Source organism: Arvicanthis niloticus, chromosome X, assembly GCF_011762505.2.
Source record: "Arvicanthis niloticus isolate mArvNil1 chromosome X, mArvNil1.pat.X, whole genome shotgun sequence".
Classification (NCBI taxonomy): domain Eukaryota; kingdom Metazoa; phylum Chordata; class Mammalia; order Rodentia; family Muridae; genus Arvicanthis; species Arvicanthis niloticus.
The window spans coordinates 21540293-21564169 of NC_047679.1; the positions used below are offsets into that span (position 1 = coordinate 21540293).

Consider the following 23877-nt stretch of genomic DNA (forward strand, 5'->3'; position numbering starts at 1 on the left):
GAAACTGCTAGGATGCTAAAGAATAACAATCATATTGAAGTTAGCCCTAAGAATGGAGTATATTAAAAGTACCAGAAATAAAAATTCCTAGAATAAATATCTGAATGGTTGCTGTATGACCCAATTCATAAATAGGTAAAACAGGATCAGACTGTTTCTAGTCACTGTTTATCTTTAGGGAAATTAGAAAAAAGCCAGGCAGGAAGACAGTTAACCAAGGAAATCTTGTGATGTAAAGCTTGAAAAATGTTGACAAATGAAATACAAGTTCAAATGCACTCAATTTCTCCTTATTTAAAAAAAAAATCCCATTGGCTCTTTCTTGATAGGCACTTCATTTTTCACCCATAGCTTGTTCCAAACTGTAGTCATACAATGCAGTGACAGGTTTTCACCTGGTATACACTTTTCTTTGTCCATGACAAAGCATTTAAAGAAATCATCCACCTTCATTTATTTCCAAGTAGCATTTGCTTTTTGTTTGCTCTGTTAGTTCCTTCTAAAGTTGTTTATGAAAAGGTCTGATAATTCTATCTCAATCTTAAAGATTTTAAAAATAATAAAATGAAATACAATTTAAAGGTGAAATGTCAGCTTTAGCAATTTCATCAATGATAACAAAAAGGAAGAAATTATAAGAAATTTGGAGGACCTTCTATTCAGACTTTCACTTAGCGATTTAACAATTACTAATGTGATATTCAATTTCTTTTGTTAGATTTATTGAATTAAAAATAAAAACACTCCATGCTATATACCTTTGGGTGTTTCTGTAAAGACTTCTCTTCTGAAAGTATTAACAGCAATGGAAGATGCCACGAATTTAGGCAGCTATATTCCTGTGGACAGAATAAAATAAGAAAAGGAAGAAAGCTTGCCGAGAACAGTCTCGCCCTCGCTCTTCTTCCTCATCTCTGGAGCTGAGCACATTCTCACTGCTACTTCTGACATCATGCTTCCCTGATGATGGACAGCATTCTGTTAACCACAAGCCAGGATGACATTTCCTTCTTTATGTTGTTTCTTATTTGGTTACAACAATGAAACAATACATGCTAATATCACCCCAGATGCATTTGCCATTCCTTTGCTACAGTTCAGTCTCACCATAGCACACTGCAAGCTCCAGCTTTTCCTCAGACACTCCTAGAAGGCTCTAAATAGGGTCTTTGTGTACTAGCAGTGCCAGACTTCTGAGAGTTTTTTTTCTTGAGACATTTGCAGAGCCTGGATTGCTACTCAGATGCACCTCTTAATGAGATCTGACTTGTCTATCATATTTAACATGCAAAAATAGCCTGTCTTTATTCCCACACCATTTTTCTCCTGTATCATTATTTACATTATATTTATTTATTTATATTTATAATATCTTATATTCACATTTTTATCAACTGTAGAGGATTTACTCAATATTCAACTTTGCTGACTGTCAAAAGGAATTTTTTATAGGTAGCTTGTAATGGAAATATTAAAAACTGAACACAAGAACCAAATATATAATATACAGAATGTTTTCTCTTTTAGAAATATTATTGATCTACAAATAAATCTTTCAGGCTGGTAATGTTCCTTGTTTTCAAACAGGAGAGTTCAATTTGGTAAGGTTTTCTTATAGTTGGTAATCTCTTAGAACTCTACATTTATTAGCATACTGCTCTGTTAACATAAACATGTTCATGTTTGTTCACTACAACCTCTGCTTCGGGAATAAGTTGCACCCCAGCCTCTTTTGCCATACCATCGTAACTGTCCATCATTCCATATAGTTAACCATGTCTCCAATTTCCTCCTATTTTGTTTCCCATAGTGTCAGTCACCTGTGGTCAATCCCAGTCTAAAACTATTAAATTGATCATTGCAGTAGTGAAAAATTCAAAAGATTTAAATTATGCATACTCTTCTGAGTAATTTGACAAAATTTTTACACTGCTCTGTTTACATCACTTGAGAGATTTGAGTTATCTCTTTGACCCACATGTAGGTACACTATATAGGATACCTATCCATTAGGCACTTAGTAATTGTACTCACAATTTTTCTACTGCTGTTGTAAAACACCATGACTAAGCAACTTATAAAAACTTTATTTATGCTTGAAGTTACAAAGGGCTGAGAGTCTACCATAGAAGAAGCATGGTAGTGAGTATCAAACATGGAGACAGAAACATAAAGCTGAGAGCTTACATCCTTAAAAGCAAGCACAATTTGGAGAAAATGTAAAGCACTGAGTTTTATTTTTATTTTTATTTTTATTTTTGGAAATTAGTGCCCTTGTATTTATTTATTTATTTATTTTTGAACATGAAGACAAAAATTATATAATCATCTCAGCAAATACAGAGAAAGTGAGCCTTTGACAAAATCCAATCACAATAAAAATCCCAGAGAATGTAGGAATAGGGAAAATACAAACCATAAGAAAAAAATATATATATAAAATGTTCCCAGCTAACATTAGACAAAATGGAGATAAACTTAAAGCAGTCCCATTGAAATAAGGAGTAAGACAGGGCTGTCTACTATCCCCACTTTTTTCAATAATGTGCTCAAAATATTAGCTGGGGTAATAAGGTAAGAGAATAAGTAAGAGAAAAACAATAAAAGGATACAATAGGAAAAAATATCATACTCTCCCTATTTGGTGACATGACATTATATACAAGAAATCCTAAAAATTCTTCCAGAAAACTTCTAGAAATGATTAACAGATTCAACACATGACAGAACTCAGAATCAACATGCAAAAAACAATAGCTTTTCCTTTTCGTTTTAGCAATAGCTTTTTTTTTCTTGTTTTTTTTTATTTATTAGTAACTTTTTAAAAATGTTAATCAAAGGCTTTATAAGTTTGGTAATGCTCAATAACAAGATGCCCATACTATCAGAAGTGTAACCCAATACCCAACCTAGATATACCAACCATCTTTGACACATGAACATCTGCCTGCCCATATGCCTCCATGTTCCTCTCTCTCTCTCTCTCTCTCTCTCTCTCTCTCTCTCTCTCTCTCTCTCTCTCTCTCTCTCTCTCTCTCTTCCCATAGGAATTTACTTTATTTGCAATATGAATGACATATTAAAAATTAAAAATACAGCATTTTACAAGCTCCATATGTGACCATATTATTCTATTCAACTTTGATAAAACAGGTACATGAGCCCTCACACCATGAATGCCTATTAGAACACTGCAGAAAACCACATATCCATAGGCTGCTCTTTTTAAATCTAGAAGCAGCACTTTGAACTAATAGGACTATTAAACTATTTAGTCTCCATAGACAGAACAGATCATTTAAAGTGTGTCCTAGTATCTTTAATAGCTTCTGACTCCTTTTTTTAATAAGTAACTTTTAAAAAATGTTAATCAAGGGCTTTATAAGTTTGGTAATGCTCAATAATAAGATGCCCATACAATCAGAAGTGTAACCCAATACCCAACCTAGATATACCAACTATCTTTGACTGGTGGAGACACATGAACATCCACCTCCATGTTTCTCTCTCTCTCTCTCTCTCTCTCTCTCTCTCTCTCTCTCTCTCTCTCATCTCCTAGCTCCTCCTCTCCTTCCTCTTCCTCTTCTTACTCCTCCCACCTTAGCTCCTCCTACATATCACTCTTTCTGTTAAAATAAAACTTTTCTACCAAAATGCAATTAGAGAATAACTATACCAATTTGTGTCAGTAAGGTACAAGATAGACCTAATACCCAGTCCATCATTTTGTTAACTAACCTGGCTTTTTTCTTGGCTTTACAATGAATGTCAGCTGAAAACCATCCTCTCAAATCTTTTCTCACAAAGTAAATAGCCAGGATTGGCTATGAGACTATAAGTCTTCAACCTCATCAGAAATCCAGAATGACTGAGTTAACTGAAATTATGGGAAGCATAAAGCATAGCTTCTAAAACTTAGCCAATTCAGACAGACTGCTGAACACCTGGACAGTCCCTATACTACAAAACATTGGAGCATCTGATCTTCAGCCTTCTGGCCCAGGATCATCTGACAGACCTAGTGATGCAGAATTATTAAGGGCTGATTACTCTGTCTTGGCAGATATAATCAGTCCACTATTCTCCAAGTGTGTCCTTTTCTGAACAGTAACTTGTCTGTAGATGAAAAGAGGCAATTCTTGCCTAGTGGCTATCTCACCACAACTGGAGTAATTCCAAAGATGCTCAATTTCTTCTTAGAATCCAAGACAGGAAGCTGCCAGGAGCAGACAGGTCTCTAATCAAAATGAACATTAATACAGAAATGTGTGTAACGTCAATTCTGTGGACTTCTGATGTTTTGAAAACCAATTATCAATGTAAGGCAATCTGGACTATTGTCTGTTAGCTCCTCTCAGCTATTTCTAAATAAAATATAGAAAACATCCTAACAATAAATTCAGAGCCATGAATTTGCTATAGGCCCTTAACTCACAGGCTAACCATCTCAAATCAGTCAAAAAAGTTAAAGAAGGACTGGGTCTAAGCCTTGTATTCCTAAATGTGTTATATAGCCACAATGCCTATGAGAGCAACCATATTAATCTCAATTTTATATCAACAAAAAACTCATACCAATGAAAACCTTAAATTTTAAATCAAAGTAAATTTTGTACCATTTAAGAAATTATAACTTCATCTAATAACAATTATACAGGTTTCTACCAATAGGTTATAGCTATGCAATAAATCCTAGCTATTCCTCCCTGTTCCACCAAAACCACTACTTTTCCCTAGAAAGACAGCCCAGTATTAACCACCTCAGTCCCCAAGCCAAGGGAATAGGGGCTCCAACTCTTCATTAACTTCTTCAAGCTGATTATGGGTGTTGATATATTAGAAGAGGGGCAGGGGGAAGAGCAAATTGATAAGCCTCTGACACTGTGTCTTCACTGCCTCCAGATGGAATTCCAGGACATCAGAGGTTTGAGCAGGTCTGCTCAGCTTGCTTGATGAGTAGATACAATATACAATTGCAATATACAATTCTCAAAACAAACTTTAGTATCAAGATAATTTTTTGTTTGAATTCTGGAACGTAGTTTTCTGGCGGCCTGCCTCTGTCCTGTCTAATCCATATAATTCTGGGAGTTTCTGTGAGGGTGTGCTCCCACCTCCTCCCATTCCCTCCTCCCTGCTCTTGAATTCCCCAACACTATGGAATCCAAACTTTCAGGTACCAAGGCCGTCCACTTCCACTGATGTCTGTCAAGGCCACCCTCAACTACCTATACAGGTGGAGCCATGAGTCCCTTCCTTTGTGTTCTTGGACTGGAGATTTTAGAATGGCTACTCCAGCTTGTTTCTTAGGACCATTTGCTTGAAAAATTGTTTTCCAGCCTTTTACTCTAAGGCAGTGTCTGTCTTTGTCACTGAGGCAGGTTTCCTGTATGCAGCAAAATGCTGTGTCCTGTGTGCATATCCAGTCCATTAGCCTATGTCTTTTTATTAGGGAATTGAGTCCATTGATGTTAAGAGATATTAAGGAACAGTGATTGTTGCTTCCTGTTATTTTTGTTATTAGGGTTAGAATTATCTTTGTGTGGCTATCTTCTTTTGAATTTGTTGGAAGAAGATTACTTTCTTGCTCTTTCTAGGGTATAATTTCCCTCCATGTATTGGAGCTTTCCCACTATTATTCTTTGTATTGCTGGGTTTGTAAAAAGATATTCTGTAAATTTGGTTTTATCATAGAATATCGTGGTCTCTCCATCTATGGTAATTGAGAGTTTTGCTGGGTATAATAGCCTGGGCTGGCATTTGTGTTCTCTTAGGGTCTATATGACATCTGTCCAGGATCTTCTCACTTTTATAGTCTTTGGTGAGAAGTCTGGTATAATTCTGATAAGTCTGCCTTTATATGTTACTTGGCCTTTTTCCCTTACTGCATTTAATATTCTTTGTTTTGTGAATTTGGTGTTTTGATTATTATGTGACAGGAGGTATTTCTTTTCTTGTCTTCTCTATTTGCTGTTCTATAGGCTTCCTTTATGTTTATGGGCAGCTTGTTCTTTAGGTTAGGGAAGTTTTCTTCTATAATTTTGTCGAAGATATTTATTTTCTTTTTAAGTTGGGAATACTCACTCTCATCTATACCTATTATCCTTAGGTTTGGTCTTCTCATTGTGCCCTGGATTTTCTGGATGTTTTGTGTTAAGAACTTTTTGCATTTTGCATTTTCTTTGACAGTTGTGTCAATATTTTCTATGATATCTTCTGCACCTGAGATTCTCTCTTCTATCTCTTCTATTCTGTTGGTGATGCTTGTGTCTATGACACCTGATCTTTTTCCTAGGTTTTCTATCTCCAGGGTAGTCTCCCTTTGAGATTTCTTTATTGTTTTTACTTCCACTTTTATGTCCTAGATGGTTTTGTTCAATTCCTTCACCTGTTTGGTTGTGTTCTCTTGTAAGTCTTTAAGGGATTTTTGTGCATCCTCTTTAAGGGCTTCTACCTGTTTACCTGTGTTCTCCTCAAATTCTTTGAGAGTGTTATTTATGTCCTTTTTAAAGTTCTCTATCATCATAATTAGAAGTGATTTTAAATCTGAATCTTGCTTTCCTAGTGATATGGGGATTTGGGACTTTCTAGTGTGGGAGAAATAGGTTCTAATGATGCCAAGTACCCTGGGTTGCTGATGCTTATGTTCTTGTGCTTGCCTTTTGCCATCTGGTTCTCCTTAGTGCTACCTGTACTCACTGTCTCTGACTGGAGCCTGTCTTTCCTATTATCTTGGTTGTATTAGAACTGTGTGAGGTGGATGTTACTACTAGGGTTAGAGCTGGGGCCCAAGATATGCTCAGTGCTTGGGAGCAGACCAGAAGGGACCAGTGCTCTGGGCCAGGAGTAAATTCCTGGGTCCTAGTTGGTTCCAGTTACTTCCTGTTTGGGACCAGTGTTGCTTTCTCCTTACCTAAGATGCTGCCCAGTTTAGAGCTCCTGGGAGGCCTGCTTCCTCTGGGATCTGTGAAATGGATGGCAGAGCTGCTGCCCGGGAACTGCTCAATGCTCAGGCCCAGACTGGAAGCCTAAGAAGTTTCTAATCTCAAAGACTGACCAAAGTAATGTACTTCCTCCAACAACTAGAGCTGTGCCACCTAAAATTTCTCAAATAATGCTACCAAATTGGGACATTAAGTGTTAAAATGCTCCAGACTATAAGGGACATTTCTTCTTCAAACCACCATAGTATCTGTCTTGAGTATTAGATTCATTGTCAAGGTTATATAGTGCTTATGTTCAGATACTATATAAAGTTCTATAATATCCATAGTTTTAAACATCTACTGGGAAATTGAAACATCAAGAATCAGGTACGACTTCTCAGATCTCATTTTTAATTGAAAGTCTTCCCTCTCTAGAAGATTAAGTCTGTCCTATTAGCCACTCCATTGTCTATTTTTATTTTTGATGTAGCTCAAAGATCTTCCATTCTTGTTATTGGCAATTATGTGCTATGTAGAATTATTGTAAATATTTACTGGTATGTTTATGTATCTGTATGTGTGTACACATGTGTCCATATGTGTTGAGGACAGAGGATAAACTCTGATGTCTTTCCTCAGATACCATAGAAAGAGTCTATTTTATTTTTTGGAGGACAAGGCCTCTCACTGGCCTGAAACTCTCCAATTAAGCTAAGTTGACTGGCCAGCAAGCCTCAGGGAACCTTCCTGTTTCCCTTTCTTAGAACTGGGATTCTAAGTGCCTGCTACCATGTTTTAACTTTTTTGTACATAGGCTTTGGGAATTAAACTCAGGTCTTCATATGTATAAAACATGATCTCCCCAGTTCTTTCCTCAGCATTTAAGGATGTTTATCAATGTACATGACTTACCTATTAGCACTTTTCCTAGTTGATGCAGACAGCTATGTCTCCAGACATTTCTAAATGCCTATACCCTGTGGTGAAAATTACCCCTATTAAGAGTCACTGATGTTTCTCAAAAGCCTGGCCTATGTTAGGTACTCAGAAAACATTTGTTAATGGGATGATTCAAGTAAGAGATATTTTGTATTATAGTTGTGTAAGATAGTGTTCCCTCGGCTGATCCTACTTTCTGTTACATCTTCAATGTAAGGTCCATTTCCTTCCATTAGTGAAATGAGTAGTTCAAAATCCAAAAAACAGTATTCATTCATAAATTTAATGAGCAAAACAATCACGTCCAATGAAAAAGAACATGTGTAAACAAAGCCTTCTTAGCAGCAGTCTCTAAATTCCAAGTGCCAGAACCTAAAATTTATTGCAAGAGTTATTTAAAAAGTCAATAAAATAAAGTGTTGGAAATGATTTTATTAAAATGCTAATTTTGATATTCACTATATCAGCTATATGAATTTTAACTCTAACACCCTAATATACTTCACGAAGAAAATCATAGCCTAAGCAAAAAAAGCCTTTAAGTAAAATATGAATTAGAGGATAAAGAGTTGGCTCAGAAGGTAAGAGTACCTAGTGCCCTTGCAGAAGACCCAGGCTCGATATCCAAAAAACACATGGTGGCTTATAACCATCTTTAATTCCAGTACCTATCTTCCTATCTTCATAGATACCAAGCATGCATGAGAGAGAGAGAGAGAGAGAGAGAGAGAGAGAGAGAGAGAGAACAGACAAAACACTCATACTCATTTAAAAATATTTTAAAATATATTTAATGTGAAGTTATATTGCAAATGAATCTTGTTTCTCTCTAGGTTTTATTCAAGTCATTGATTGTATGTTTAGATTGAACCTAAAAATTACAAAGGACTTTGATCCTTTTCTGTTTGTAATCCAGATCTCTATCTACCCTGCAATGCAATTCCACTTGTGTTCTCCAAATCATTCTTTGAGGACAGCTTTCAGCCAAAATGTTAATTAAGTCCTGTCCTCTCCCCTAACTTATTAGTGTTTTTCTTCCTCAACTCCCATCTCCAAAAGTCCATAATTAATGTTACAGTTGTGTAAACCCTGACCCCCAACAGTAAGAACATTATGTTCCTCATGACAACATGTTTGCCTAAGATGCCCTTGGCTTTTCTGTTCAGTTGTTTGGTTTGTGATTTGTTTGTTGAAGTGTAGGTCATATTTACAACATATTTGGGAGCCATTAGCTTGGGTATTTATTTTTTGCTTTATAATAGGAACATGTTTCATTTCAAATCCTTTTCACCCCTTTGATTGTCTATTATTTTAAATATATACTCTTCATATTCTTTGGGGGAAAATGATGTTCTGGTTATCCGTTGATGTCTAGCAAATACACATGATGGCTTAATAAAATCATTTATTACCCTCCTGGTTACATAAAGTGGCTCTTCTCATCCAGATGGTTCTTAGTGAGGTTTCTTGTCTGTGGCTACAGTTAAATGACAGCTGTGGTAGAACTTATCTAAAGGCTTGATTGGGCCAGGATTCACAGGGGTTGTAGATCTGACATAGCTAGAGATGGCCAGGCATCTGCTCTCTCTTAAAACTGCTTTACTTAACCACTTCACAGCATGGGGGTCACAGGGATGTTGGACTATTCACATGGTAGCTGGATTCTTCCAAATGAAGCATTCTAAGATACCCATGTGGATCTACAAGGCTTCTCAAATTCTTCCAAACAAGACCTAGAGGCTGTGCATTACCATTTTTATATAATCTGCTGTATGTTCAAAATACATGGATAGTTAAGGGTCAAAAGGTATAGAATATAGGAGGCTATGGATACTAGATGTGACTAAGGTCAATCTTTGAAGTCTTTGTATCACTAATGGGAAAAGATGATTAACAAAGTCATTGAGTACTGGGGGATGAACATATTGCCTCCTAAAGTTTCATTAAAATTTCCTTGCTTCTTCCACTGTGACATAAACTGGTGGTCTTCTTAATTGCCAATGTAACTTCTCACACAAAAGTGAAAGTGGTAGTAGGAGAGATATTGTTAGAACAATTGGTAAAATATCAAGCCAATTCTACTGCGCAGTACAGTGTTTTTAAGCTTTATTTTTATTTTATGTATATGAGTTTTGGCCTGCGTGTATGCACTGTTTACCACATGTATGCCAAGTAGCTGAAGAGGCTATATAAAGGTATTGGATGCCTTAGAACTGTAGTTACAGCCATTATGTCAATGCTGGAAATCGAACCTGAGTCCTACCCTCTACTTCCCTTGATTATTTTGTTCCTCCCTTCTAAGTAGGACTGAGGCAGCCACTGGAGGAAGAGAAGAGGGGGAGGGGGAAAAAGGGGCAGAATCAGGTATGGGAGGAGATGGAGGAGATGTCAGGAAATTGAACAGAGGTGTGTAGCAATGGGGAATGGGGAACTGGGGATAGCAACCAGAAAATCCCAAATACCAGGAAAGCAAGAGCCTCCCAAGGACCTCATGGGGATAACATTAGCTGAAATCCCAGGCAAAGGGGAGGCAGAACCTGTTGAGACCATATCCAGAGGTTAGGCATGGCCCCCTGGTGAGGGATAGGGTCACCCTCCCCCCCCCATCTCCAAGATTTTAACCCTGAATTGCTCCTGCCTAAGTGAAATACAGGGACAATAGAGTGGAGCAGAGACTGAAGGAAAGGCCATCCAGAGACTGCACCACCTGGGAATCCATCCCACATGCAAACACCGAACCCAGACATTATTGCTGGTGCCAAGAAGTGCTTGCTGACATGAGCCTGATCCAGCTGTATCCTGAGAGGTCTTGCCAGATCTCAACCAATAGAAATGTGGATGCTTGCAGCCAGCCATAGGACTATACACAGGGACTCCAATGGAGGAGTTAGGGGAAGGACTGAAGGAGCTGAAGAGTTCTTATCTGGCATCAATGGGAGGAGAGGCCCTTGGTCTTCTGAAGGCTTGATGCCCCACTGTAGAGAAATGTTAGGGTGGTGAGGCAGGAGTGGGTGGATGGGTGGGGAAGCACCCTAATTGAAGCAGGGTGAGGGGAGATGGAATAGGGGGTATGCAGAGGGGAGACCGGGAAAGGGAATAACATATGAAATGTAAATAAATAAAATATCCAATTTTTCAAAAACCTGAGTCTTCTGCAAGAGCCAATGCCCCAGCCCACAAGCGGACCCTTTGATCCATTTTCTGTCTACCTTTATTGCCCATATGACTATGGTGACTTCATTTTGCATACTTTCTTCCACAGCAATACTAGAACATAACTGGGATGACGAATAATCTCATCACTCTTTTTTGCTGGTATAACTGAAATGGCAAGCTTCTGCAACAATAGGCAGAGAGTGAATGCTTCATCAAGGCCAGGAGAGAGCACAGCTCTAACAAACTGACCTTTTCTGAAGGCTTGCTCCTTTTTTGGACATCCCCATTCTTTCTGAGTAATGGCTTCAATACCTATTGAGGAATTGATTCAGTGGATAATTATAATCTCTATTCAGACTGCTATAGAGGTCAAGTAGATGGAACCCTAGAACCCATTCTAATTTTAGTCCTGTGGTTACTTTTCTGATAGTGGCAGGTGACACTACTTCCTCCAGCTTTGTCAGTGACTGATTAGGCTGACACTGTGTTATGACTCGTTATTCAGACAGAAGAATCTTCTTGTTTATTTCCCACATCTTGGTTCAAATCCAGGAAATAGAAAGAAAGCAAGGGGCTCTATTTCAAATATCCCAGGACTGAGGGAAGACCCTTTTGAACCAGGTCATTGGAGAAATGCTGTTAGTTGGTTATTGTTGCCATCAACAGTGGCCACCCACAAGCTGAGAGGTCAAGGGCTGCCATGCACTAGCATGCAGAAAAGAATAATTTTTCTAATCTCTTTTAAGAACTCTGAAGTATAAGAAGAATGTTATATTTGTGCTTGCTTAGCTTAGAAGTGCAAGATCAAATCTCCCTTGCTGTGCCTTACCACACTGCCTTCCAAATAACAACACTACAGAATAGTCTCTTGAGTTATGTTAAAATGTCATTTTACAATTTACAAAACCCTTTCATCTACAGCCCTAAATTATGTCTTTATTTGCCTTTTAGAATTCCCAGCCTTCACAGATTGATTACTTCTACTTTTAAGGTTGAAAGTCCAATTGTTTACTTGTCTAGATTTAATTTTTTAAGAAAAAAACACTTAAATTTTTATAAATAATGTCCTTCTGCTGATTTCTGTTGTTTGAGTTTTTCCCATTCATTTTCATAATCTCTGAGGAAATCTAGATGCAGTTAAATTCCTATCAGTCTCTGAGTTGGATCAAGGGATCTAATTAGTTGTAGAAGGGAAATGTATAATTGCAAATGCTCATATGATTACACAGTGAAGAACTAACATAGTCTAACTATAAAATGAGAAAGGCAGTTAAAGAAAGGTACCAAACTATGTTGCTCTAAGGAATTGAGAGTGACATCTTAGCTTCATTGTTCAGAGGGAATTTAGGGGTTCAGTGGTAGAGCAGTTGCCAAGAATACCCTAGGGTCTGGTTTCAATCCCCAGTGCTAGTGGAGATTGCTCAGATAGACTTAATACAGAAAACTATACCTCATTAAAAATCCAAAGTTATGCTTGATGAAATCTCTCAGAGGACAGTTATACTAAGCTCCTGTCTATAAGCATAAGAGAGTATCACTAATAGTGTCAGGGATTGGTTCTTGCCCATGGGATAGATCTCTGTGAAGCTCTACCCAGCAGCTGACTGACTAAAACAGATGCAGAGACCAATAGCCCAACATTGAACTGAGCTTGAGTCTTGTGTAAGAGTAGGGGGAAGGACTGAGGGTCCAGGAACGGATAAAGATTCCACAAGAAGAATAACAGAGTCAACCAACCTGGACCCTTGGGAACTCCCAGAGACTAAACCACCAATCAAAGAATATACATGGGCTGAACCTGGGCCCCTGCACATATGTCGCAAATGAGCAGCTTGGTCTTCATGCAGGTCCTTCAATAACTGGAGAGGAGGCTGTTCCTGACTCTGCTGCTTACTTATACATCCTGTCCCCTAATTGGATTGTCTTGTCTGGCCTCAGTGGGAAAGGATGTGTAGGCTTAGATTTTTCATAACCTATTTTAATAATGGTTCTTAATATGTTTTAACTTCCCTTCTAACCTATCACCCACCAGAGGTAGTGGAAAAGAAAGGTTAATAGAACACAGGGAAGTGAAGTTGTTTAGAAATAGTTCTTTGGGTCAATTCCAATCTTTGTTCTCAAGATATCAGCAGTTCAGTCTACTAGCAAACCACCAAACATGAATCAGCAGCTGCATTTCTGTCCACATGGCAGACATCACATATAAATCACCAGCAGCAGAACAATTCAGAATAACCTGTAAGGCTCCACCTGATCAGCAAGAGTGTGTGAAAGTAGTAAGAAACCGCTGGAATATCACAAGAAGTTCTTTGGTAAAATCCTCTCTACGAAGTCATGACAAGTGAAGATTAGCATCATGATGTAAGGCTAACCAATACAAGACCACAGTCATCAGAGAAGACTAGTAAAGCAGAACAAGCAAACCAAACAAAAGCACGAGCCTTGTCCCACCCTCTGTGGTCATATTTATGTTCTTTCTAAATATCAGACATTCTTTCACATGTCTACTTCAGCAAAGCATCCTCTCAACTGTGTCTGCTTCAGCAAAATATACTCTCACCTGTGTCTTCCTGAGCAAAACATTATTATGACCTAACTGAGTCTCCAAAGAAACCAGAAATTTTTACTTCAAGGATATGCCTAGTCCTGCAGTGACTTGAAGTGCCATGGTACCCGGGGGTGGGGGGAACCTCCCCATTCTTAGAGGTGAAAGTGAGGGGATGGGAGAAGGGCCATGTGAGGGAGAACTGGGAGGAGAGGGACACTGTAATGAGGATGTAAAGTGAATAAATTAATTAATGGAAAAAAGACAAGGTTCTTCACATTCTTTGCTGACATCTACATAATCACTTCCAAGGAAACTATGCAAGGCATATGATTGTGCTGGGTGTCCCAAACACAAAGGACAAGGCTTCTTCTCAAAGGACAAGGCTTCTTTCAAAGAAATGAAAACAAAGGAATTGAGAGTAAATTTGGCAAACATGGTCTAGGAGCTTTAAACCGAATTTTCCCCTGTGGGATGACAACACTGACTCAGGGATTCAAATGAAGTTTTTTTTTTTAATTTTGAGAATTTTGTCTATAAACACTGTATCTACAACACTCCCACCCATCTCCAACCCATCAATCCCTCAAAAGCAATAATATTTTATTTAATTATTTTGTACACACACATACTCACTCATGCACAGACATGCACACACACACAATCTAATGAGTTCCTTTAGAGTTGCCTCTATGTACATGTGTCCAGGGCTAACCACTTGCTACATCCTATGCAGGACCTCATTCCTGGATGCAGTCAATTCTACCTCTCTCAGCAGCTATTAAATACCTATAGTTCTTGATCTAGGTCTTGGACTATGTGGGATCTCCCCTGTCCACATTGGCAAGTCAACTTTTTAACAAGCCCAGATATGTTTAAAAAATGGCACTAAAACTTGAAATTACTCCACAAAAGTAGAAAATTTTGTTGGAACTTATTATGAAATACTTCTCTAAATGTGCTCTGCCTGGATGTTTAAAAGCCTCAAGCTATTTTAGACCTTCCTAAAAAGAGGTTATCTGCTTGCTTGAATGTTCGCTCTTCCATTACTGATTCTATCTTTCGCTGAAAATATTTTAAAGTGGTTTATATTTTACCCTAGGATTATATTATTGGGAATATTAAGGAATACAAAATATTATGGAGTTAAATTTTCTTCCCTGGCAGGTTATAATTAAATAATGACTAGATGAGAAAAAACACAAGAAAAACATATCTCCAGTCTTAATGACAAATATCACTTTATAATACTTCATTTCAATTTAGATAACTGCTTGAAGCAAATTGTGAAATTGAAAATCAATCTGGGTTATGTTTTAGGCAAATTATAGAACATTACAACATGCACGAAGATTTTTAACACAATGAACACATTTTTTAAATGTTTCCTATCATCAAATTAACAAAATGTGATGATCAATGCTTCTTGTGGTTATTGATAGGAAAATAAATCTGTATAAGGGGAAGTCATAGGTAGAAAGTCCCCTTGAGATGTTTAAATTTGATAGTTAGTATTGTGAACTTGCCAGAATTTAGAATCACTTGAGAGAAGGGCCTCTGGGCCTGCCTCTGGGCATCTATCTTGATTGCATTAATTGAACTAGGAACCTTTTACCACTGTGGTTGGCACCATTCCCTGGCTGGAATCCTAGACTAGATAACAGGAAAAAAGGAGCAGAGGATTGGCATACTTCATTGCTTTCTGCTTTCTGATTGTGATGCCCTGTGACCAGCTGCTTCAAGCTCCTTCCTACTACTATTTTGACTTTCCTGTGACAATGGAATGGGACTGGGCTCTTGAACTCAGAATAAATTCCTGTTTTCTTGAGCATGATGGTTTAAAGACCGCTCATTTTCTCTCTCTCTCTCTCTCTCTCTCTCTCTCTCTCTCTCTCTCTCTCTCTCTCTCTAATCTTTTGTGCTTATGGTTCTAGATGTGAACCCTTAGCTTGCTGCTCCTGTAGTCACATATGTCAGGTTCCCCTACCATTATAAACTTTTATCCTTCTGGAACCATAAACGCAAATAAACTCTTTGTTCTTTAAGTTGACTTTAGTGTAGTGTCTTATCACAACAGCAGAAAAAGAAACTAATACACTTAGGTTGCTTTTTTAAAGTGTTTTATCGAAACAACTGGAAAAAAAACCTAAGACACTTGGTCACAGGTCCTCCTTTATCATCCTGGCAGAGAGAATGTAAGACTGACTAAGATCCTTGCTTCTTTGCATTCATAGCATTATGTATTCCCCTATATTTTTAACATCACTGGGCCCAGGACTTGTTTCTAACCAACAGAATACAGTGAAAATTATGTCACTTCCATAATGATGCTACATAAGATTGCAACTATCATGCCACTGGCTCTTTTTTTACTGGATTTGATGAAAAAGGTAGCCCCATGGAATTGACATCTCTATGTCCCAAAATGTGTGGTATCATCATCAATAGGGCCTTATCTACTTTTCCCAGACAACCAAGGTAAATGGCAATATCTTGTCTTGTTATCAGTGCCTCTTGGGCCTCCTTTATAAATACTCATAAAGAGGTAACCAATGCCTGGCACTGAGATTTTCTGGCAGTATGTCTTCTAGGAAAAGCATTGTTTGTCGATTATGTGATATCTCTGTTTAATCTCCCTTTAAACAGTACTTTAATTAACCCACAAACTAGTGAAGTATTGTTATAAAGTTTAGTAAAACATTAGTTAGGGTTAACCTACCAGTTTCCCTCACTTCTCTCATCTCTACATAAATCTTTAGCTGACCATATTCTCCTAATCTGTTTTTCGGCATATCTCACGAGTTTCTATTATCATCTTTTGCTATATTTACTTGGTTTGCTGCACATTGCCATGCAGCATCTTCATGCTTACTCCATTTTGGTTAACACTTCTCCTTTCTCCTCATTTCCTCATTCCCATCACCACTTCCTGATTGAAACCTTCTCCCCTCCCCCTTATTCCCCTGCTCTAATTTTGTTGCTCCTATATTTTGCTACCTCTTCTCCCTAAATGCATTCCCTATATCAATGGCCCATTTCAAGGTTCCTAGCTTCCACATATATGCTACTTAAAACCAATAATAATAAGATTTGAAGCTAGAAGCATCTCTTATGATGTATAACATGTGGTGCTTGTTTTGTGGGGATGGGATGACCTCAGGCTACATAAACTTTTTTCATTTCCACCCGTTTACCTACAATATGTTAGTTATACCTGAGCAATATTTCATTGTGTATATGAACCACATTTCATTAACCATTCAAAACTCTATAGGCATCTAGGTTGGTTCCATTCCCTAGCTATTGTGAATAAAGAAGCAATGAAAATGGATGCACAAGTATCTCAAAGACATTTGGGGTTACACCCAGGAGTATTAGAGTTGGGTCATATTGTAATTTTATTTCTTACTGCTTGTTTTTGAGAAACCTCCAGCAGTGTATAAGAGGCCCACTTTGACCAATATCCATGACACAATCTGTTGTCATATTCCATGTTAGTGGGGGCCAAATGGACTTTGAAGTAGTTTTAATCTGTGCTTCCTTGATGACTAAGAAAATAAAAAGTTTTTAAAACTGTTTTCTGACCATTTGCACTTCTGCTTTTGAAAACTTTCTAAACAGACCTACAACTATCTTTTTAATTGGGCTCCTTGTTTTCTTAATACTCAGGTTTTTTAGTTGTATCTACATGTATATGAACTTTCTAAATAGGACTCTAACAGCACAGGAAATAATACCAACAACTGACACACCGAATCTCATGATACTAAAAAGCCTAAGTTCGGCAAAGATAATTGCCAATGGAGGAGGAGGGCACCAAATAGATTTTGAGAAAATATTTTCGAGCCATACATCAAACAAAGAGATATGTGTATATGTGTATGTATATGTATATTTTAGTTACTAACCCTCTGTCAGATCATCAAACAGAAGAATATATATATAAGATATCTGACATATATATGCAATATACATATGTATTCTAGATATTAATCCTTTGTCTGATGTACAGGTAGAAAATATTTTCTCTCATTCTATTTGCTCAGCCCCTCCTCTCCATTGACAACTTCCTTTGCTGTACAGAGAATTCTTAGTATCATGACACCCACTTTGTCAGTTATTGGTCTTATTTCCTCTGCTGTTAGAGTCCTCTTTAGAACGTCCTTACCTGTGCTTTTAAAGCAAGGTATATCCTCTAGTTTTTCCTCAAGCAGATTTAGAGTACCCAGTCTTATACTGAGGCCCTTGATCCATTTGCATTTGAGTTGTGTTTAAAATAGGAGATAAGGATCTAATTTCATTTTTCTGTATATTGAAATCCATTGTTCTTACTACTATTTGTGAGTGCCTCAAGCTCTGGCAAACTTGATTTAGCACACAGAAGTATTTTACAGTAAAATTAAACAAGATAACAAGATAAAACAAAACCTAATACCTCAGAATTGAACAAAACAAGAGAGGGGGGAGAAAGAGAGAGAGAGAGAGAGAGAGAGAGAGAGAGAGAGAGAGAGAGAGAAAAGAACCCAAGAGACAGAGACCCACTGGTTTGCACACTCAGGAATACCAGAAGAACACTAAACCATAACATATATGCGAGAGACTTCTAGGAAAAATACTTCGGAGTATTAAGGAACATCATAGATGATGTTTTCTTTGTCTTCCAACATTCTTTTCTAGCATTAGATTTCATTGGAAGTGTAATAAAGCTGGCCAGAGTGGTGACATGAAAGATAGAAAATGCTCACGTGGTTGGGACTGGTGTAACTAAGCACTGGTTTCCTCTATCCATTGATGAGAACCATCGTTGATTCTTTGTGGGTGCTTTTTGTGGATTCCTGGATGACTTATCTGTTGAGAGGCTGCACTTGTAGCCTCTTTGGGTTAGAGTGAACCTAAGGGCTGCTTCACTAGAGTATCTCAGCTTTCACATCTTTCTTCTAAGACTGTCTTACCCCCTTAAATTTGCAACTAAGTTATCAGTAAGCCTTCATCAAATGGTCTGATCCCACACTGACACTATGCCTTCTATTACTTGCCCCAGGTATCACACCTCAGTGGAAGGCCAGACATTTCACAAACGTAGTCTCTGCGCTCTGGCATTTGCTGCTCCAAATGTCTCTCCCTATTGCCTGTTTTGGGTTTTTTAGAAAGACAGAAAGATAGACTGCAAAGAGAGTAAAGGGTTAATGTTACAAAATCTGGTTTTCAATATTCTCAGTTAATGTCCCACAGCACCCTCCTGTGGAGATGAATAATGTCTATTGGCGTGGGGCCCCACTAACGCTGTCGAAATCTATTCTTACATCCTTTAACACATGAACACATGTGGATCTGACTGTCTTTTTTTTTCTTCCTAAGATTGGGTTAAGACTCCTAAGAGATCTGAAACACAGTGGAGTTAATTCCTCTTGTCTGGCAGGTGATGATTAAATACTTACAGATGAGAGAAAACAGAGGTAAAACCTCTTCCCTTGAATGATGATAGATATCACACTGAGAAATTTTGCATCAATTATTTTATTTCTAATGGAGCAGTGAAGCAGCAGCACCCAGGAATGACAGAGTCAGGATTGTGTAGAGACTCAGGTTATCTGCATCCTGTACTCAGGTATCCTGCCTTCTGTCTCTCTTAGATGCTGTGTCTTCTTGTCTTAATGCTGGAGACAGGAAATCTGATTGGCTGATTCCAACACTGACATACAATCAACTGGTCCCAGAGGATGAGTCCCCAGGATGCTTTGCCAAATACTGAAGTCTCTGGGAGCAAGTTTGGGCAGAATAGGGCAAGTAAAGTAGATGAGTCTGACTTTGCTGTCATACTCAGGAATCTCAGTAATTTATGTGAATAGATTTACTTTTTAATAGACTATAAATTTGAAATTAAATAAAACAGCATTCCAAAGTTTTCTTTATATATTAGAATTCAGTAACTATTTTAGAATCTACTTATATATGCACAGTTCTACCTAGCTATTGTTTGATGATCTCATACATATGAAATCTATATATAAAATATACATGTGTCCTGGGGATTCATCCTCTTGGACCAGTTGATTGTATGTGAATATTGGAATCAGCCAATCAGATTTCCTTTCCCCACCATTAAGATGAGAACATGTTGATAAAACATGTTTTCCTTCCCAACTTCAGATCCTCTTTTTTTTCAACCCCAGAGCCTACTTAGTACTGCCAGTATGTGCATGGTGTAATACCACCTACTGAAATACCCTCTCAAAGTCGCATCCTTGAAGAAAACTGACTCTCCATCTTCCTGCCAGCAATCAATTATCAAAAGCAACTCAACTAGGGGTTGGACTTCATGAGCCACCTAGATTATCCATGCTGGGATTTTGGCTGGCCTGATCTTGTGCAGGTCTTACACATGTAGTCACAGCTACTGTGAGTTCATATGTGCAGAAACTTCTTGTGTCCAGAAGATAACGTTTCACTGCAGTCATCCAGCACCTCTGGCTCTTACAAGAGTTCTGCCCTCTCTTCTGTAGTTAATCCTGAGCCTTGATTTGGGAGGATTAGGTATGCATTTTAAAGTTGAGCACTCCACAGTCTTTTAATTTCTGCACACTGATCAGTTGTGGGTCTCGGTGTTAATCACCATCTACTACAAAAAAAAAAAAAAACTTCTCTAATAAGGGTTGAGAGACACGTTGATGGGTATTACTTCATTATTTGTATGCATGAGTATACATGTGCTGTTGACATATATGTGTGGGTGCTCTTGTGGGTAAAGGTACATATGCATATGTTGTGTGAATGTGTGTGTAGATCAGGTGTCGTCAAGAACTGTTCTTTTCTCTTTTTTGAGATAAGTTCTCTTTCATTGGCCTGGAACTCTCCAAGTAGCCTAGGCTATATGGCCAGTGAGCCTTAGGAATCTACATGTCTCTCCTTCCCAGTGCTAGGATGATAAGCATGTGCTACCAACCTGCTGGAGAGAAAGAGAGACAGAGACAGAGAGATAGATTACTGGAGTTTAAACTCAGGTCTTTATGCTGGTTCATCAAACACATTATTGCCTAAACTGTCTGCTCATCCCTATACTGCATTTCTTATCTGTAGAATGTGTATTTTTTTCCCTTGACCAAGAAGTGAAAACTAAGCTGCAGTCCTTTCCTTCTCTTTGTGTTGCTTTCTGCTGATTTGCTTTTTATCTGCTACCCCTGAAATGGACACCTCTTATACTTCCAGCAGGTCACCACTACACAGAGAACATTGTCGTCTACAATTTCTTAAAAGAGAAAGTCAGAATTCCTTCGTGAAACAAAGCTAGGGTGCACTGGCTAGGTCATAGTGTTTTGTTTTCCTTTTCTTAAACCACCAAAGCTGACCTAATCATCCCTAATAGCTCCGCCCCACAGTCCCTAGTAGTGCATAACCCTTTCTCATGCCCACTGAAACCTGGTTTGATTATATACTGCTGCTCTGCTTACTGCAGTTACTGGGCACTCTGCCAGCCTGAAAAACTGAGGAATTGTAGGAGTTGTCAGGCCGACAGCACCGTGCTATCCACCTGTCAGTATCATCAGCATCCTTAGTGTGCTGCTGCTTCTTTCTGGAGTTGTAGATCTAGATTCCCTGCTCACTCTGACCACCCTCTCTTCCCCATCACACTCTCTAGCACAAGGGACATACATTCATCTCCTAAGAGTCAGTAGATCACAGTCTGACCATGCAAGATGAGTGTGCTAACCCACAATTGCATGAGTGTGAGAAATGAGATTTGCAGTGGTTTCTCCATGGGAACAGAATTCACCTTACTCATTTGGCCAATAAATCACAAAACCAGGTAATACATTGAACCCTAAGGTAGAAATAGTCAGCTCTTCTTTGGCAAAATAGCAAGTGGCTTTTATTTAGGTTTTTAAAAGAACAAAAGAAGAAGAAGGAGGAGAAATATTATATCCTGTAATATGATTTTTCTTCAAGGGTTTGGGTTACTTGGAGGAAATTAAATAAGCTATTCTAGTCCATTGTTCTGCTCTGGCTGTGAAGTACTTCCTACTGTGAACACTATTTCCCAATTGTTGCCTGTCAGAAATACTTAGCAGCTCTAGTCCTGGGCATTTCACAAACTGAGTTGTGCAGTATAAGGAACAATGGTTGGCAGTGTTACCATTTTAAAGTAAACAACCTTCAGCAATGTTTCTCTTCCATAAAGCTTTTTCTGAGAACACATTTCACGAACTGAGAGAATTGAGAGAATGTTTTAAAATATCTCCTCTCAAAGAAATCAACAGAAAATTTCAAGCAGCAGAGAAAAGTAAGCTATAGGAAAATCAGAAACGGAGAATCAATTTTCAGAACCAAGAAAAGTCTAGAGGCTGATTGAGTTCGGTGCTTCTAAAATCATTCTTCCCTCACCAAGGTTGATTCTGAGGCTCCATTTCTTGGTCATACAAATCAGATGGCTGGTAAGGTCTGCCAAGGAAGTTGTCAACTGGATGGTTTGTTGCACTCAGGAAACACTTGATTGGGGTTTTTTCTGTGCTCTGAAGCCCTCTTCTGAGCTGTTTCATTTACTCTGCACTGGAAGCCCAAGGAACATTTGCCAACACACCACACATATTTCCTCTTAAAAGAAAACTATTCCTCTTTGAGTCTGTGCTTTGTGAGTTAGGTAAATCTGTTTGTTTTTCTCTCTTACAGGAGCTGCAAAGAATCGATTCTGCTCACTGTCATTCAGCCCTATCCAGTAAGTGTTCTGTGAGAAAAAGTGCCATTCAATGTTATTGGGCTTCTGGTCTCCTCAAGCCACTTGAGGAAAGCCACCAGGATGAATAACGGTGGAGACAAATAATGTGTTCACAATGCAAGCTTAAACAATCTTGATCATTTCTATTGTGTTCTGTGTTACTAAAACCATTCATTGGAGTGAAAAGTACTGCACTCCCTAAATATCCTGAAAGACAATCAACTCTGCAGGCCTGTGAGCATTTCACATCTGCAACTAATACAAAACCTAAGACTTTCTTGTTTGCCAGCTTCCGAATCACAAGTCTCATGGGAATATCTAATTACAGGAAGTTGTGTTCAAGTTTTATTCTTGTCCCCATCTAATTATTTTGGTAGAGAACTGGATAATTAAGCCTGCTTCAAAGGAGGGATGAGAGGGATGCCATAGTCAGAATTTGAGTTCAGATACCTTGGCTAGGAGGGAGAAACTGATTACAATCATACTGCCTTCATTTCTTATGTTTTTGTTTCTTTTTGACTTGGTTTCATGTATTTCAGGCTGGTCTAAGCTTGCTATATAGCCAAAGGATGACCTTGAACTTCTGATCCTCCTATGTGCACTTCTAGTGATGGGATTATAGGCATTCATCACAACATCCAGTTTATAAAGTACTGACAATTGAACCCAGGGCCTTACCCTGTTCTAGGCTGGCATACTACCAACTGAGCAACATCCTCAAACCCAATTCAAAAAATCATTATCTTCATGGTATGCAATTCACTCTTTTTACAAGTGTAATTCAAAGATCTCTGCAAAACAGTGAAGAATGCAATCACCACCATAGTCCAGTTTCAGAATGCTCCATCACCCCACTATATAATCCCTGGTTTTCACTTCAAGTTAATCTATGTTCCCACCATCCAGCCCAGGCAACTGCTAACTTCTCTGTCTCTATAAGCTTGTTGTTACTTGTAAATGTCAAAACACTCACAAGATCCCAAGGAAAATGTTTTTACATCCAGTATCTTTTTGGACTTTTTGTGGACAGGCAGAGAATATAACCAGCATAGTTTCCATGGTTGATCTTCACAGAGTAATATGTATATTCCAAGTACAGTGTGATACTAGGTGCTGTTCTTACTCCTATCTCTCAAATTTACATTCTTTCCCTGAATTTTCTTTCTTTATTTTGCAATATCTTTAAAATGCATAAGAACTTTTTCAAATTATTTATTTTTTACACCACAGATTTTACTCTCCTCCCGGTTCACCCTCCGACTGTTCCATATCCTATACCTCCTCTCCTACCCAGCCTCCAGCAGGATGTCATACCTCACACCCCACCCCACCAGATCTCTAAACTCCCTGGGGCCTCCAGTCTCTTGAGGGTTAGGTGCATCTTCTCTGACTGAACTCAGACCTGGCAGTCCTCTGCTCTATATGTGTTGGGGACCTCAAATCAGCTGGTGTATGCTGCCTGGTTGGTGACCAGTGTTTGTGAAATCTCTGTGGTCCAGGTTAATTGAGACTGCTGGTCCTTCTACAGGATTGCCCTCCTCCACAGCTTCTTCCTAATTCAACCACAGGGGTGAGCAGCTTCTGTTCATTAGTTGGGTGCA

At 38.4% G+C, this 23877-nt stretch overlaps 1 protein-coding gene and 1 long non-coding RNA gene across 7 annotated transcripts in view; one reads left to right on the top strand and one right to left on the bottom strand.

Moving 5' to 3' along the window:
* The window catches only part of Frmpd4 (FERM and PDZ domain containing 4), a 617514-nt gene that overhangs the window by 543407 nt on the left and 50230 nt on the right, over positions 1-23877 (top strand). For all 6 annotated transcript variants that reach the window (XM_076919095.1, XM_076919093.1, XM_076919092.1 and 3 more), the window contains one exon: positions 22231-22276. In XM_076919095.1, coding sequence (XP_076775210.1) covers positions 22231-22276 — 46 coding nt within the window. The remainder of the gene's footprint in view (positions 1-22230; positions 22277-23877) is intronic.
* LOC143435608 (uncharacterized) overlaps positions 1-23877 on the bottom strand; it is a 60827-nt gene that overhangs the window by 28859 nt on the left and 8091 nt on the right. The gene's annotated exons all lie outside the window — the stretch shown is intronic.